Source organism: Eutrema salsugineum, unplaced genomic scaffold (assembly GCF_000478725.1).
Source record: "Eutrema salsugineum unplaced genomic scaffold, Eutsalg1_0 scaffold_3, whole genome shotgun sequence".
Taxonomy (NCBI): domain Eukaryota; kingdom Viridiplantae; phylum Streptophyta; class Magnoliopsida; order Brassicales; family Brassicaceae; genus Eutrema; species Eutrema salsugineum.
Window position 1 is genome coordinate 11,414,324 of NW_006256756.1, and position 18,264 is coordinate 11,432,587.

The 18,264-nt window shown below is 34.8% G+C and overlaps 1 protein-coding gene across 1 annotated transcript; it reads left to right on the top strand.

Moving 5' to 3' along the window:
- The first annotated feature begins 1,566 nt into the window (after positions 1–1,566).
- On the top strand, positions 1,567–3,318 carry LOC112085413. The gene has a single exon (XM_024154623.1). The coding sequence runs from the start codon at positions 1,567–1,569 to the stop codon at positions 3,316–3,318; it is 1,752 nt and encodes a 583-aa protein (XP_024010391.1).
- Positions 3,319–18,264: the final 14,946 nt, after the last annotated feature.

The following is an 18,264-nucleotide window of genomic DNA, read 5'->3' on the forward strand; positions in this document are numbered from 1 at the left end:
AGCTTTTATTTTTGTAAATAGAAAAAAATAATTTTGAATATTTTATAATGTACACTAATACGAGTAAAACGGTTTTATTAAGAATACTTCATCATATAAAAAAATATGACATCATTTGAAAGTTACTTGATAACTCACTTATGAAATATTTTTTGATTTGGATAAGATTCTCGGAGGCTCGAATGAGACATAGGATTCTTGTGGTAAAATAATATTAATGTACAGAATATGTTTGTTAATTTAATAAATAAAAAATGAATCAAGTTGGAAGTTGGAATGAATCAATTAAAAAACTATAGCTGTTAATGGGAGTAATACATAATATTAATATGTATTATATACACTGTAAAAAATTAATAACGTTTTTTTTATTTTGTCAGAATGAGTTGATGAAAATAGAAAAAGAGGTATCACAATTGACCGTATCGATAAAGTGACGGAATATATAGTCATATACAGCTTAGTTACAGACAGTATTAGTTTACAATGACGAAGTTACCCTTGTTAGCGAGCTGTGTTTGTCAAGGCTTAAAGCGTGTGGCAGTTAAAGAAAAATGTGAAACTTCCGAGAGACGTTGAGGACTTTTAATTTTTGACAGCCTGGATAATATAAGTAATATGAACTTGAGCAAAAAAAATTATATGTTATGTTTTTTTAGTATATAAACAATTTTACGATAGACAATTTTATAGAAGTTCTAATTACCTAAAAAAATGTAGTTAACCAAAAAAAAAACTGCATGAATTTACATACTTTTACAAAGAAAATTACTTGGAACAGAAGAAATCGAACTGATCCAAATTAGAAAGAACTAAACCAAATTTAACTGAATCAAATCCATATACGAATATTGAACTGAACCAAACTGATATAGAAATAAGTATCCAAAACACAATTATACATAAAATATTTAAGTATATTTATATTTAAAATAATCGAATGTAATTTCTCTCTTTACATTTTTCTGTATATAAAATTACATGGAGATTTAGCATGTGATCCAGCAAGGAAGTTTACTCACGGTTGATCTCGGTAATTTCAGCATTTATACGGACCATATGGGTATGTCATAATCTCTGTAATGTAAGGACCCGATGGAGAAAAGTTTTTTTGGAATGGGATCTGTGATTCCCAGATCGGACAGGAAAGAGGAATCTCTTCAGAATATGTGGAGAGATCCACAATTAAAAGTCAGCATCCCAAATCACAAAGGATCAGCGCAGGAAGAGATTCGGGTAACACATGATTTCTCAATATATGATTGCCGGATCTGCACTGGAACTAAATCGATTATTTTGACTATGTATAGAAGCCGGAATCTCGATCAGATACAGACGGTGTGTCGCAATCGGAATACTAAGTGGAATATTTGGGAACAATCTGGGATCTATGTTTGGAATACACTCTATCAAATCGAGGATCTGGCTCCACCTATGAGATTTGCTTTGTGCAAGCGAAGGGATATAAGAGCAGGGGGAGATCGTAATGATTTACATCACACAAACTCCTCCAAACTTTTTTCTCTTTTCTCTCCAACACACGGTTTTTCAATAGCGGTTAAGGCAATGTCTCAAAGCAATTTGCTTAAACACCAAGGGTCGGGATCACAAAGTTCGGTCTCTCAGAAGAGAATGAGAATCACGGTGCCACATTTCGACAACACCAAGTTGATCGAAGCCTATGCAAAAACACTGATTGGTCTATGCATGAATCTCCAAATGCAAGATATGAAAGCACTCTTGTACATGCTACCAAGGATATGGAAGATGGAGGATAGAGTTGCGGGTGCTGACCTGGGTCTTGGTCGATTTCAATCTGATTTCGACAGAGAGGAGGACATCAAAGAGGTTATGAAGATGGAGCCATTTCATTTTGACTATTGGATGCTGTCATTAGTGAGGTTGTCACCCATTGTGGATCCAAGTTACCCATCGCAGATCAAGTTCTGGGTCAGGGTCATCGGAGTTCCACTTCATTTCTGGGCGGATCTAACTTTTCGCACCATTGGGAAAGGGATTGGGGATGTCAAAGCAGTGAACCTAGATGAAGGGAAAATTCAGGTTGTCATCGATGGCTTCAAGCCATTGTGCTTTGAGACACTGGTGGAATTCCATAGCGGTGAAGAGACAACAGTCTACTTGAGGTATGAAAGGCTATTTGGATTTTGTCGGATATGCCTCAGTTTATGTCATGACCAGCAAAAGTGCCCTACAAATGCGGTTTTTGGCGAACAAAAATCAGGAGAGGATCGATTTGATGACCCACAGCAAGGGACTGGTGGAGCATCTTACAAAACGGCGGTGACCTATGGAAGTAAAGGAACTAAGGATGCAGGCAAAAATGGAAGTTACGGGGTTTCTAGCTACAATCAGTACAAAGGAAAAAGGAAGAACTATGAGGCCAAAGAAGAGGAAAAATCAAATCATGCGGAAGAGGGAAATACACAAAGGAAAGGGAGAATGGAGTGGAGGTATAATGAGGGATATAACCGATCGTACAAGGCATCAGGATATGTTCCCACAGGAGAAAGGAATGCGACACAAGCGGCGTCATCATCAATGCCGGGTACAGAGAAACCAGCGGAAGTGGTACAGGAGATTGCTGATACCAAGAAGTCATCCCACGCAGATGCGATCGAGGATTCTCTGGAGGATGGAGAGGTGGTTAAGCAGATGGAAAAAGAGATGACTGATGGTGGTGGAAAACCAAACAAGATGGTGAGGAAAAGTTTAATGTTTGAGGATGAAACCTTAGTGGAGCATGAAGCGATGGTCAATACTCTTAGAGACCAGCGGGAAGGAGTTACAGCCGATATGACTGGTGCAGCCGATATGATAAATGAGCTAATGACGGATGCTGATATTGAGGTTCCAAATCTTGGTCTTATGGACAATATTTTGGAGATGGAAGGAACACAAATGCAGGAACTGTTCTTGGATATGGAATTGGAGGCATCGCAACAGATGCTAAGTGATGAACATTTCTTGGTGGAAAAGGGAGAGAGAGGGGAGGTAGGAAAGGAGAGTACAGAGATAAAGGCATGTGAAACAGAAAAAGTGGTTGAGGGTGATAAGGAAGTTATGGCGGAAGCAAAGAAGGCAGAGGGGAAGAAGAAGATACTCAAAAAAACCACCAACCAGTTAGTTGGCGGCTCTAAGAAGCGCCTGGTGCAGGCACTGGTATCTCCTCGGAAGAAACATGTGGGTAAAAACATTAACCGGAAAGGGGAAGGAGCAACAACAACTGCTTTTAAGGGACCATCACTCCCGAGTATGGAGCAGAAGCCAACATCGGAGGTAGTAGATGAGAGTACTTAGCTGGAACTGCCAAGGGGTCGGAAGTCATTGGACAATAAGCTACCTTAGGGAGATTTGGAAGAAACACCGACCTGAATTCTTATTTCTTTCAGAAACAAAACAGGAATTTTCTTTTATGCAAAAGTTTCAATTTCATTTTGGTTATAATAAATTGTACACGATGGAACCGAATGGTACAAGTGATGGTCTTGCTTTATACTATGATAATTCTTTTAATGTCAACATTTTATTCTCAAATAATAGGATAATTGATATTGAGGCAATGGTACAAGGAAAAAATGTGTTTTTGACTTTTATTTATGGAGATCCGGTGCCAAAAATCAAGGGATCAGGTTTGGGAACGCCTGACTCGGATAAGCCTAACTAGGACAGAACCATGGTTTATTATTGGAGATCTAAATGAAATTTGTGGCAATCATGAAAAACAAGGAGGAAATCTTCGAAGTGCCTCTACTTTTGTGTCCTTTAACCAAATGATAAGGGATTGTGGTTTTATAGAATTCCCATGTTTAGGAAACCAAATGTCATGGAGGGGAAGACGGAATTCCCAGATTGTCAGGTGCAGACTAGACCGGGCACTGAACATTGGCATGATCTTTTTACACAATCGTATGTGGAATATCTAGCAATGATTGGCTCAGACCATAGACCAATAGTTGCTACAATCGAAGACAAAATACCGAAGAGACGGACACAATTTCGGTTTGATAAACGATGGATTGGTTGCGATGGCTTTATGGACTCAATTTCAAAGGGATGGGACATACCCCTGTCAGGACGCAATGGGGCAGTGGTGGAAAAACTCATCAATTGTCGCCGAGAAATCTCCAAATGGAGGAAAAATACTTTACCATTTGGTAAAGAAAAAATAAATAATCTCCAAAAGGACCTAGAGGAACTACAAACTGATGATAACCGAACAGAGGAGGAATTAACGGAAGTAATAAAGAAACTAAAGGAGGCATATCGAGAAGAAGACATATATTGGCAGCAAAAAAGTAGAAACCAATGGGCAACAGTAGGGGATAGAAACACAAAATTTTATCACGCGCAGGTTAAACAGCGACGGGCAGCAAACAGGATAATTGGTCTCTACAATGATGGAGGAGATTGGGTTTTAACAGAAAAAGGGGTTGAGCAAATTGCGGTTAAATATTTTGAACGATTATTCACTACGACTAATCCGACGGATTTTGATCAGGCTCTCCAGGAAATTACACCAATGATCACGGAACAACAAAATGAAATGCTAACAGCAAAGGCTACAGAGGAGGAAGTAAAAGCAGCAGTTTTTATGATGAATCCAGAGAAAGCGCCAGGTCCAGATGGAATGACAGCACTCTTTTTCAAAAGGCCTGGCACATAGTAAAGACGGATATAGTACATTTGGTAAATGAATTTCTAGAGACGGGGAGTTTTGACAAGAGGTTGAATGTGACAAACATATGTCTAATCCCAAAAAAGGAGCGACCTACGCGGATGACAGAATTGCGACCCATAAGCTTGTGCAATGTCAGCTACAAAATTATCTCAAAGGTTTTATGCCAAAGACTTAAGAGATTGTTGCCTAAGGTTATCTCGGAAACACAATCGGCTTTTGTGGCGGGGCGGTTGATCTCAGATAATATCTTGATAGCGCAGGAGATGTTCCAAGGTTTACGAACCAATAACTCATGTAAAGGAAAATATATGGCAATAAAAACAGATATGAGTAAGGCGTATGATAGAGTTGAGTGGTCATTCGTTGAGAATTTACTGAGGAAAATGGGCTTTGCGGAGAAATGGATTACTTGGATGATGTGGTGTATTACTTCGGTACAATATAAGGTCCTTCTGAATGGTCAACCTAGAGGTCAGATACAACCACAAAGGGGATTACGCCAGGGTGATCCGCTATCTCCTTATGTTTTCATCCTTTGCACGGAAGGTCTAATCTCAAATATAAAAAAGCAGAAATGGACAAAACTCTAACCGGATTAAAAATAGCAAGAGCAAGCCCAGCTATTACACATCTACTGTTTGCGGATGATAGTTTATTTTTCTGCAAAGCAAATACGGAAGAATGCCAAAAAATTCTACAAATACTTAAACAGTATGAATCGGTTTCTGGACAACAGATAAATTTTGAAAAATCTTCAATTCAATTTGGCCATACAGTCCCAGTAGCAATTCAAGATGAGCTAAGAGGGCTTACAGGAATTGATAACATCGGAGGAATGGGAAAATATTTAGGCTTCCCTGAAAGCTTGGGGGGAGCCAAAACAAAAACTTTCAATTTTGTTGCGGAAAAACAACAAGACATAATAAATGGTTGGACAGCAAAACTCTTATCTAAAGGGGGAAAGGAGGTATTGATAAAGTCAATGGCATCTGCAATGCCTACATTTGTCATGTCATGTTTTCGATTACCGAAATCCATAACAACGAAACTTATAAGTGCAGCAGCCCGATATTGGTGGAGCTCGAACGGCCAACAAAAAGGAATACATTGGTTAGCCTGGAAGAAAATGTGTCGACATAAGACCGCAGGGGGTATGGGTTTTCGATCAATAGAGAACTTTAATACGGCACTACTCGCAAAGCAACTCTGGCGATTATTGGACAAACCGGACTCTTTATTTGCAAGGGTCTTCAAAGGAAGATATTATCGAAACGGAAATCCACTGGATAATATTCGCTCTTACACCCCTTCTTATGGGTGGCGGAGCATGATATCGGCTAGACCTCTGGTTCAAACAGGACTAATCAAAAGAGTTGGCTCAGGGTGTTCGATCTCAGTATGGAATGACCCTTGGATACCAGCTTCTCGCCTGAGGCCAGCCACATGTAAAGGGTTTAACTACTACCCAAATCTAATGGTCAATCATCTGGTTGACCCGGTCACTCAAACTTGGAACCTATGATTGCTTAGTGCCATCATTGATCCAGTAGATGTGGAAATCATTCGCGGAATACCCACGAGTTGTGTCTATCGACCCGATACACTAGGATGGCACTTCACGAAATCAGGTAGATATACGGTTAAATCTGGATACCAGGTAGAACAACAAAAATCAGAGGACAGTATGGAAATTTACTATGGTCCAGAGATAAAGCCACTACAGGCACACATCTGGAAACTACGGTGCTCACCAAAATTGAAACATTTCATTTGGCAAGCACTATCGGGCTGTTTACCAGTACTGGCAAACATAAAGAAGCGAACTGTGACACTTTGTGCGCTCGTTGTGGAACGGAAGAAGAAACCACAAATCATGTTCTATTTGAATGCCCTCCGGCAAGGCAGATCTGGGCTCTCTCAAAGATCCCAACACCCTTGGATGTCTTTCCAATCTCATCGGTTTATGCAAATTTTGATCATCTATTTTGGAGAATCCCCCAGGAATACAAAACAACAGATTTTGCATGGATCCTGTGGTACATTTGGAAAGCAAGAAACGATAAAGTTTATTCACATATTGACAGAGATGCACAAATAACTTTGAAGATTGCGGAAACAGAAGCAAGTATCTGGAACGAAGCACAAAAGGAGGAGAAACAGGTTGGAAATAATATCGGAATTATGGATCGAGTTATCACGCAGTATGCAGGATGGAGATGTTTTACTGATGGATCCTGGACGGAAACAGAAAAAGCTTCCGGTTTAGGTTGGTATTCGTGAAAAGAAGGCGATGCAAAGGTTGTTATGGGTGCAAGAAATGTCAGGCGAAGCTTATCTCCGCTTCATGCAGAGCTGGAAGCCCTCATTTGGGCGATGCATTGTATGATAGCAAACAACAAGATGGAGGTAGCGTTCGTCACAGACTGCTCCGAGTTGGTGAAGATGGTGTCTATACCAGAGGAGTGGCCAGCGTTTGGATTACACCTAGAAGAATTTGAGAGGAGTAAAAGGGTTTTCACTTCCTTCTCTATATCCCTTATTCCACGAACGAAGAATATGAAAGCAGATCTCCTAGCACGCAGTGTTCGAGTCTACCCTCAAGACATGATCTATGTAAACTCAGTACCTCCAAACTGGACTTCTATGTTCTCGTAGGTACTTAGGCTGTTGACAAAAAAAAAAAAAAATCATTCTAAAAGTTATAATTATAAATTCGAAAATTATATTTTTTTCCCACATATTTCAGATAGTATGAATAGTTTTTTTTAGTATTTCAAATAATCAGATAATTTGGATAATTCAGATAAAATGTTTTGATCTATATTAATCTGAATCTATTTTAGATTCAAAACGGTTAATCAACCTATCTTACAAACTGGTTTGAACCAAAAGTTATCAAACTAATTTTTTTTTTGGTGTAGTTTCTAAATCATTATATCTGAAATACCTGAAACCTGAAAAAACCAAGTTCAATCAAACTGAATAACCAAACTTGTAACCCTAGTTGAATAAACAATTTTAGTTTTGATAAACGACTGCATTCTGCTACAAATTTTCCCGTAACTTCTTTTATTATATTTGAAAACTGAATTATATACTCTTTTTCCCATATTCTTTTTTGAATGAATAAATATAATATTCCACTTCTATAAGAAAGTGGGTTGGGAGAAATATGGGAAAGAGTGTACAGCTGGCAGTTAGCTGATCGAGAATGAACCTAATTCACAGGGAGAGAGAAGCATTCACTTGACACGATGTTGGCACGTGACATCACGCGCTTCCACATCATCAATTTGTGAGCACTGGAAGAAGGTGAAAGCTCGTGATTTGGATCTTGCAAATACATTAGCTGTTCAATGGTTGGCTACTTGGCTCTCTCATACATTATTCGCCTACCGCACCCATTTTAAGTTTTTTTTTTCTTTTTTTTTTCCTTTTTACAAATTATAGTTTTCTCTTTTATTCACTCATAATTTCATTGTCAAAAAAGAAAAAAATACCATTCATTTTTATATGTGTACATTTTCCTTTGTACATACTTATAATAAACAAAATATTATAAAAATAACGAAACGATAATTTCCTTAAATCGCCCACCCAAAAAAATACTGATATAGTATGTCCTAATAGGTTTATGAAACTCACTCAATTAACTTACAAGAATTCGTACATCTCATAATGAATTAGAAACCTCTATTTATAATAAAATAGTGCTATTTGTGATTTTTTAAAGTTTTTACTATTCTTGTTCCTAAAACTTGTTTTGATACTATTTTAAAATATTTTTCATTTTTATAATATCTCATCTAGGTAAAGGTTAAACATCTCAACTAGGTACTCTATAGAGAACATGTTCAGTCTTCATTAATGGCGATATCTTTATTATCAACTAAATTTCGATGGATGATTATTTCGGCGTGTCGCATGAAATAAAACACGATAAGATATGCATGCCTTGTTGCTTACCGACAGACATGAACATACGATTGTAAACTACTCACATTGCATGGAATCATATACATGTATAGGAAAATGAACGCGTATAAACACATGTAAACGACTTTCTTTTTAAAAGAGTTTAGTAAGGGGATACGTTATATATATATAATATTATATATATATATACATCTGTTTTACACATTCAGCTTAAAATAATCAAAATCATATAACCTAAAATAAAATAAAATTCTAATTCACCATATTGTTTCCATATTTACTCCATCAATAATTAAATCCACATTAAATCTTTGTTGTAAAAAACAAGATCATCAAAACTCAATTTTTTCGAAGATAATCTCATATAACTAATCAAGTTTATCACTTCCACCATCTCACGTTTAATTAAGACAATCTTTGGTAAGCAGCATTTTTTATAGATAATAAAAAGACATAAATTGATGTTTACAAATGCTAATGTACTACAGAAATTTTCGGATTTTTTCTTTAATTAAATAAAACACATATCAAAAGTAATATACTTTTTCTATATTTATATGATACTATGTTTCTAAAATGAAATTGTTAGCATCTTAAACCAAAGCGCAGCACAAGCTTCCAACACAGTTTGCGAATTTTTGGAAGCGAACTTCCGAAAACTTTCATGCTAACTTGATTATAAGTTTTAACATAATATGCACTCATTTGTAATAATTTGTAGACGTTCTCCAAATTTTAATCAGGAAATAAAAAGAAGAAACGATCTGTCTGCAAATGAAATAACATATTTTCGTCCATAAAAGTCCACCGTCACATGATCGATAGATTGAAGTTCTTAGTGCATGACAAGTTTTTGATTTTTTTTTTTGTCGACACATGTTTTTGTAATAATAAATATTAGTACCTCGCTTCGGTTTCATATTTTCTAAATAAGACAGAAACATTGACCTTTGTACAAGAAAAGCCTTGTCTTTGTTCCATCATAGATAGATTATAGATAACTAAAACTGATTTTAAATCTGATTCATTATTAGTTAATTCTTAATCTTTTCACTCTAACTACATGATAATAATTATATCTCGTATAGAAGATTGCTGAATTTGGAAGCAAAACAAACAATATAGACTGATGACTGAGCCATAACTTTGCGGGGTGATCACCGTTTTATCTGAGCTAACTGATGATTCTTATCATCTTTAATCAGACCCGTGCTTAGCTTGTTAGGAAAAAGGCATTTGCCTCAAGCCCCTGATTATTTTTATAAATATAAGGCCTCTGATTTTTTTTATAAATATATGGCCTCCAAAACCTAAACTTTCAACAATATATTGATTAAAATATCATTTAAAATTTAATGAGTGTAAGATTTTTTTTCCTAAATAATAATTGGTAAGAAATATTTTATATTCCCACTATTTCAAATAAATAGATAATTAAGTAAAAATGTTTCAAATAGATAGATTTTGAAATTTTTTTATCTATTTTTATTGTTTAATGGTGATAAATTGTAAACTTAAAAAAAATTAGTTTATTGAATTACTATTTTTTAAGAATTATATATAAATGCTAAACATAAAAAGATGTATTTATGATCAAATTATAAGATATATTTTTAATATTTTTGAAAAGTTTAAAAAAATCTATTACTTTAACACTAATAGAATAATAAGAGTTTTGGTGTTTTAAATTTTTTTTTTTTTACTAAATCGAATTTCTAATAATCGTCTTACGCTCTTATAACTCTGAGCACGGCACTGTCTTTAATGTCAAATGGGACTTCTTTTATATTTTATTTGGTCTTTCCACGGGTCGATCCGGGACCCAACACCAGCGTTGTTTCTGCTTTAAAGCTGGAACGTGAAACTTATTAGAAGCTAAACGAGAATCTTCGAAGATGCAAGGGAAATTCCGTTAACACATCCACGATAGCTAATAATTGTATTTGAAGAACTTCCTAAAACTTTTGCGTTTTTAATCGTTGTTGTTAAATCCACATTGTAGGACAGGCATGAGGATTTTTATGCACAACTTCTCTATCGATTTTCTGCTAATTCCCAACAAAACTAAAATGGTCTTAAACAGTCATATACTTTTCTATCCGTCACTAATTTCCATATCGAAACAATGAACGATGGATTCAGTCACTCAGCAATTGGTAGGAAGGTGTTCAAAAATTTCTGACAAACTTTCTACCATTTTAACATCATATTTTTGCACCCATTTCTTACCACTTTCTGACCAATTTCTCAGTTTGGTAGAAAATTTCTTAAGGCTTTCTATTTGCTTTAATCCTCAGGAAATATCCTACCAGTCTTCTACTAGTCTTATTTTTCGTCAAATTTCGTAAGAAATTAATAGAAAATTTGTAGGAATTGACAATGTTTTGTTGTAATGTGTATCTGTATATAATGGTATCTCTTTAAGAAAAAGAAACTATTTTAAACTAATGAAAAGTAGTCTACTTTAATCGAAAGACTAGCATGGGTGAATCCTCTTCTAGTTTTTACATATGCATACTCGTACATCCCCATGCTCAAATATTTATGAGTCCATACTTTTCAAGTGCAGTGTATCATACGTTGCCACTTGAAAAATTCAAATGCAAAAGCAATATGGACCACTCCCCCAATCCAATGTAAGTATTGTGAGCTGATAATTATTATTGATGTCATGCCAAAGGCTTATATACACGATACAAAGGAGAAGATCTCTATGTGATCTTTAGACAGATAAGATCGTATAATATCTTTACAAGGAATATCTCAGAAATATACTGGTATATACTAACATCCAATACCACACGCCCATATCCCGGAAACATTAATCGATTTAAAAACACTGACTTATTTTTCGTACAAGACACTGACTTTCGAATCAAGATTCACGGAATTGGTATCTTGTTTTTTTATTTTATTTTCATTACTCTTTCCTTGTTTTTTCTTGCTTTTCACGTAACAAGAATTGTGAAGTCTTCTGTGTATTCATTCCTCCAGTAAACCTCGGTAAATGCCATATATAGTTACTAGTTAGACTTGTATTTGCAAGATCTATTAGAGTGCAATAAAAATGCTATATTTATGAAATTAGCAGAATCATTAAAGGTAGGTACTTGTCCTCTCGACCGTCTTTTGCATGGAGAAATATATATGCAAGTGACTACTGAGGAATTAGTGAGAAGAAATTTAAAGAAACATATTGGTAGTGGTAGTATTATGAGGATATTAGAGGATCCATGGCTACTATGTAGTGCAAATACCACCCAGAGTGAACGAAGATGTGGAACCTTTGAGTATTATAATGCCTTTGCTCAACGAAGAAGGATCTGATGAATGGAACATTAGCGTGTTAAAAGAAGCTTTTGTGGAAGAGGATATTAATCTGACTTGTAAAATAAGACTTGCTGGTATGGCTGCAAAGTAAGCCTACTCGTGGATCTGTAATAAGAATGGAGACAGAGACTACTACTTAGTGACAGGGTATTAGGTAAAGCTGAATAGAGTGAAGTAGAATCCTCACGAGTTCGAGGTAACTAATCTATGAAATAAGGTTGTAGCAAAATTGCAATTCATTTGTGAAGGTATGATCGTATTAAAATTTGACACAACAACATTTTCATAACAATTTCATAACAAAGAGCAACCACTTTTTTACAGATCGAAATACATGTGGTAAAATAACCCATTTGCTTCCATTTTTTAAATTCTTTTTAGGCAGACCAATTTGATAGTTTGAGCAATTCTGTACAACCTAAATATTTTCATTTTTTTAAATGAATATTTATCATTTAGCAAAAAAAAATTATGTGATAAAGTAATTACAGTTATAGCCATGGATAAACATAGAATTGTGAAGTTTTCTGTGTATTCATTCCTTCTGTAAATTTCCCTTAATGCCATTGCTAAAAAATTGAATGGGCACACAACTTTTGAATATAAGGCTGGACGGCTCATACCTCCTTGTCTAAAGCTAGTTACATATGAACACGAACAGACCTACTAAACCTGGGAAATGTATGATTTACGACTTGACTTGACCAAGAATTGAATTTAACCTGACTTGACCAAGAAGTTTTCAATATCGCTTTTTTGAGAAGTGTTTGTGAAAATAAATTTATAGAAATATGTTTGATCAGGACTATGATGTCGTTGATTTACAAAATAACATTTATCTTCTATATGTAAGGTAATTATAAAGATAATTGATGAGCGTGACACTAGTAGAAATATTTTGTATAGTTACGGAAGAGTCACGATCACTTCGTGGCTTTATTAAACATAGTTACGAAAATGCTACGAAATAGCCACGAATTACAAAAAAACTAAATTTCAAACATATTCGTGGCATTTTGGTGGCTATTCGTGGCTAATCTTTGCCACGAATAAGTTACTAATATTTCATGACTACAGTTTACACGATTTTGCCACCAAAAAGCCACGAAACACTACTGTTGCCAAATCGTGGCTAAATATGTCATGATTAAATCACAATTTTTTCGTGGCTAGGCGTCATTCACGAAAACGTCTAATCTTGCAGAGAATCTTGCAGAAAGCCACGAAAACATACAGTAGCTAAACCGTGGCTATATTTCATCTATATAACCAACTCGTTTCTCTACCTACATTTCTCATTCTCTCTTCAATTCAGTGCTGGTTGACAAATATTTTTGTCCCTGTGCTACTGAAAAAAGAAGAAGAAGAAAATTTTCTTTTATGATAAAGAAAATTAAAATTTGGGGCCTTATTTAAAATGATAAAATAAAGACCCTAAAACATATGAAAAATTAGTTAAAATTATTAAAACGTGTGCTTTTCTACCGTGTGCATTGCACAAGTCGGCACTGCTTAACTTACATTAGTTTGTTAAGCTTTTTATTTTTCTAAATGTCTCATTTTTTTCAATCACGAGAGTGGATGGATCGCCGTATTGATCCAGTAAGAAATGGTGTATCTGACGAGTTTACAGAAGGGATTAACGTATTTCTTACATTTGCTTGTAATCAAGCATCTTACCAAGAGCGAAACACTTTATTATGTCCTTGTGCACGGTGTAAGAATCGGAAGCAGCGTGATGCAAGAACAGTATCTAGTCATCTTTTTCGAGTGGGGTTTAAGGGAAATTACTATGTTTGGTCAAGTCATGGAGAAAATTGTTATGATGTTGGCGAATCCTCGATGGCAAGTCATTTTACCGGTGAAGAAGCGACATGGGATTAGCAAAGTACAAATTTTCGAGTTCCGGTAGATACTTACGAGAATTTTCCATATGCAAATGTTAACGAATGACACAACGTGGCGTCGCCCCATGCATTAGAGACTATGATGGAAACAACCAACGAAGAGCCATATCATGATAGCGTTTTTCAAGCTTTTGAGGCTGCCAACCAACCCCTTTATGATGGATGTTGTGAAGGAATTTCTCAGTTATATGTCGCTTCGCGTATGATGAAAGCAAAAACCGATTATAATATGGCAGAGGCATGCGTGGATGAGATATCACAGACTTTAAAAGCTATTCTGCCCAAGCCAAATAAAGCCCCGTCATCTTACTACGAGACAAAGAAGTTGACACGAGCACTGGGGCTACCTGTACATAAAATTGATGTTTGTGAGGATAATTGCATGCTCTTTTGGAAGGGGGAATATGGAAAGTTGTTGCGTTGTCGATTTTGTGGTAAAGATAGATACCACCCGAACAATGGAAAGGGGAAAATTATAATCAAGTATAATCAAGTTAGCTTTGTTGCATTGATGAAAATAGCTTTGCATAATCAAGTTTTCACACTTCATTACATTGTTATGAAAACTATAAACACCCCCCCCCACCCCCAATATGTTCAGAATTTTTTTTGAGCTTATTCCAGCTAGAGAAACCATTAGTGGTCCACACATCATTTTTTTGCAACTTTACCAGCATTATCCCTGAATAAGTAACAACATAGGCAAAAAACAGTATCTTTCTTCACACTATAACCAGTTTGGATATTGATCAAACAAAGCATGACTAAACCTTCTTAATACGCCTCTTATCAATGTTTGTTTGAAAATATGACCACGAGGTTGACAAGGACCTCTAATCAAATAACTTCGAATGACCTCATTCCTTTGATTGGATAATATTCTGATATTTTTTTCCGATCATCAGGATCCGATGGTAGATCATGTAAATCATCTAAATCATTGTGAGATGAGGAAGAAGCTCTTTATTTTTCTTTTCAAAAACCTCTTCATATCTGTATGTCATTAAAATAAAATAAACAAATTATTTACTTTATAAAATCAAAGAAAAAAAGACCACAGAAATATTGGAACAAAGGCTTATTCCATGAATCTTTTTGAACATCTATTTTGTTGTTGTTAATATTAGACTTATTCAATGAAGAATGAGAGGTATTTAGTTATGCCCAAATTTACCGTTGTGGGACTCTTAATTATACCACCATGTTGTGTCTTATTTTATGAACATTGAAAAGTATATATAGAGTTACAAAGACTTAGCTATGCCCACAAACTACCAATGTGGAACACTTAAATTTTTCTTTTAATTATGTGAAAGAATGCCTAATTTATAGTGGGTGGGCTTTAGTTAAATATCTAATGGACTTTCTGAAAAATTAAACTAAAGTGATGACACAACATCGATACATATGTTATACTGTGTCAAATTTGGTAAGAGAAAAAAACGTGAGCTAAAAAGTTATTTACAAATTTGGTGACCAAAAAAAAAAATATTGTGTCAGCTGACACAGTATCCATACACGTAGGTCCGCCTTTGGATATAATTCAAACTCTAGAGAGAAAAAACATTCTAAATTCCATGAATTTTTCTTTTTGAACATCTATATATTTTATTTTTTTAACATTAGACTTATTCAATGAAGAATGAGAGGTATTTAGTTATGCCCAAATTTACCGATGTGGACTCTTAATTATACCACCCTGTTGTGTCTTATTTTATGAACAATGAAAAGTATATATAGAATTACAAAGACTTAGTTATGCCCACAAACTACCAAGGAAAAATTTTCTTTTAATTATGTGCAAAAAGGCCTAATTTATAGTGGATGGGCTTTAGTTAAATATCTAATGGACTTTCTGAAAAATTAAATTAAAGTGATGACACAGCATCAATACATGTGTTATACTGTGTCAAATTTGGTAAGGAAAAAAAATGTGGGCTAAAAAATTATTTACAAATTTGGTGAAAAAAGAATTATACTGTGTCAACTGACACAATATCCATACACGTAGATCCGCCTTTGGATATAATTCAAACTCTAGAGAGAAAAAAACATTCTAAATTCTTATTTTGTAAACATTTAACTCTTTTACCCAATATATATTTGCTATGGAGGCTTAACTCTTTTTTTTTTTTTTAATATATGAATTATCAAGTTTCGTTAAGAAAGTTTCAAGTAAGGGTATGTCGGGTTATGTTAGAAATCAGATGTATCATATTTTCTACTGGGCATACGTAGCCTCTGACCTAGTCAGTGGTCTGAGGTGTTTGCACAAGTGAGAAGAAAAGTATCTTCCTCTCTGTTCTTGGTATCGCTGTGCCTTTCGCAATTCTGCATCACTTGGAAGAGCTAAAAGGGTTGAGAAACCTGATAAGGAGGGACATCAACATCACTGTTATTAATGTACTATATATGTGTCTTACACGACATCCAAGCAAACAGAATTCCCAGAGAAACTATTGATAATTTTATCAACACTGACTACCAACCTTCAAGTACTGATGAACCTTGGATGCAAAAAAGAAAATTTGAAAACTATTCTAAAAGTTAACACCTTGAAGGATGCTTTGCAAGACTTCAAAAGCAGCCAATAGGCCCATTATGAGCGATTTAATTCATTACACACGATTGTTTTTACCAGGAAAATATATTTATTATGATCCAAATCATCATGCACTACTTAAGCCGTTATGAACAACGAAAATGATGTGGCTGATTCTGATTATGTATGTGTTATCTAGCAACTTTGTATATGTTTATGTGATAAGAGTTCTGGGAAAGTGGCTAATTTTTGTTCAAGTTAACCCAATTCAATTCTAGATTCTAATTTGCAATCTGATCTAAAACAATTCTGCTCAACAAGAATCAAATTAAAAGAATCTGCGTATCCTTTCAATAAATGAAGAAAACATCAAACAAATAACCGATCGAGGAGGGGAAATCCGAACAAAGGTGACACAGATCAATAAAGTTCCGGTCGTGAGCATCAGAGGTGGAAGAGCAGCAATCAACTTTAACAGAAGTGAAAAATATATAAAAAGATTGACATATTGATGTCTATATAAACTATATCTGATATCTGTAACTATAAAATCCGTTTGGCTCAATAGGTATAGTAGACACTTGTTATATTGTGACCATGAATTTGAGAACCACAATGGTCATTTTGAGTTTTCTTTTTCAAAGAAACAAAATCTTCAGAACGACAACATAATGAAATCTTTGCTCCAACAGAGATGACACCTGTTAGCTGATTTGTCTCCGTTTAAAAACTCATAGAGTTGACCAATGAAAATTGAGTCAATATATGTTTTGGCTGATATTTAAATATTTAGGTTTTTCAGATACTGGTATGCACAACAAAATTTCTTCGGATACAAATTGGTACTAGGTGTTGCTGTTGAGGTACTAATTAGCCGCTTTCAGTATATGTGATATAAAAAATTACATGTTTAGGGCTTATATGAGCAGATATTACTAATTTTATCATCCTAGAGATGGATGCGAAAGAGATTGAAAAAGTGGATGAGAAAAGAGAGAATAGGAAACAAGAAGATGAAAATCCGTAAGATAAAGAAACCATAAAAAGGCGTTCTCTAGTATTTTGTGGTATAACAGCTGGGCTCCAAGTAGAAAATTTCTTAACTTTTTGGACAACCATATCATATCTAATTTTGACCATGTACAATATATTTTTATTTCAAATTTTGGTTAACTTGCTTGACAGTATTTTTTGTCTACAAATGATCTCTTTGTATTCTCTTGGACATATTAATGCTTGAATGGAGATTTATACCATCGAGTATGGTGTGGTTTATATTATAACCGAATTTCATGTTACCATTCAACAAACAAATGAAACCAAGTATGTTTACTTAATAAATTAAAATAATCAAAATAGTAAGAATGATGTGTAGTATATATGATGACAGCGAAACCAAGTCCGTTCACCCATTGGTAAAGAGCTTTTAAACTTTGAATAGAAATAACATTTTTTCACAACTATAGGACAATATTTTGGTATAATAGTAGACCCCAACTTTTTATCACCAATCAATAATAATTTACAATGTGTTGTGAGATTTTGTTGTTTTAATAAATAATAAATTTAATTGTGCAGTTTATTTTTAAAATAAGAAAGTCTTTTTTTCCATCTAAATATTATATTGAAATTTGAAGCCAAACATTATAACAAAGCCGACAAAGGTAAAAACCAGTCCGGAGTTTACAGCCCAAACAAGGGAGACAAAGATGAAATACTGCACCCAAACAAGGGAGACAAGCAAAATCCAACAAAATACAAACATGACAAAACCAACGAGATTTAACAATACCTAGTGAACGGAAGACGAAAAGTTTGCCTTATTAAACTTGCAGATAAAACGCTGACTG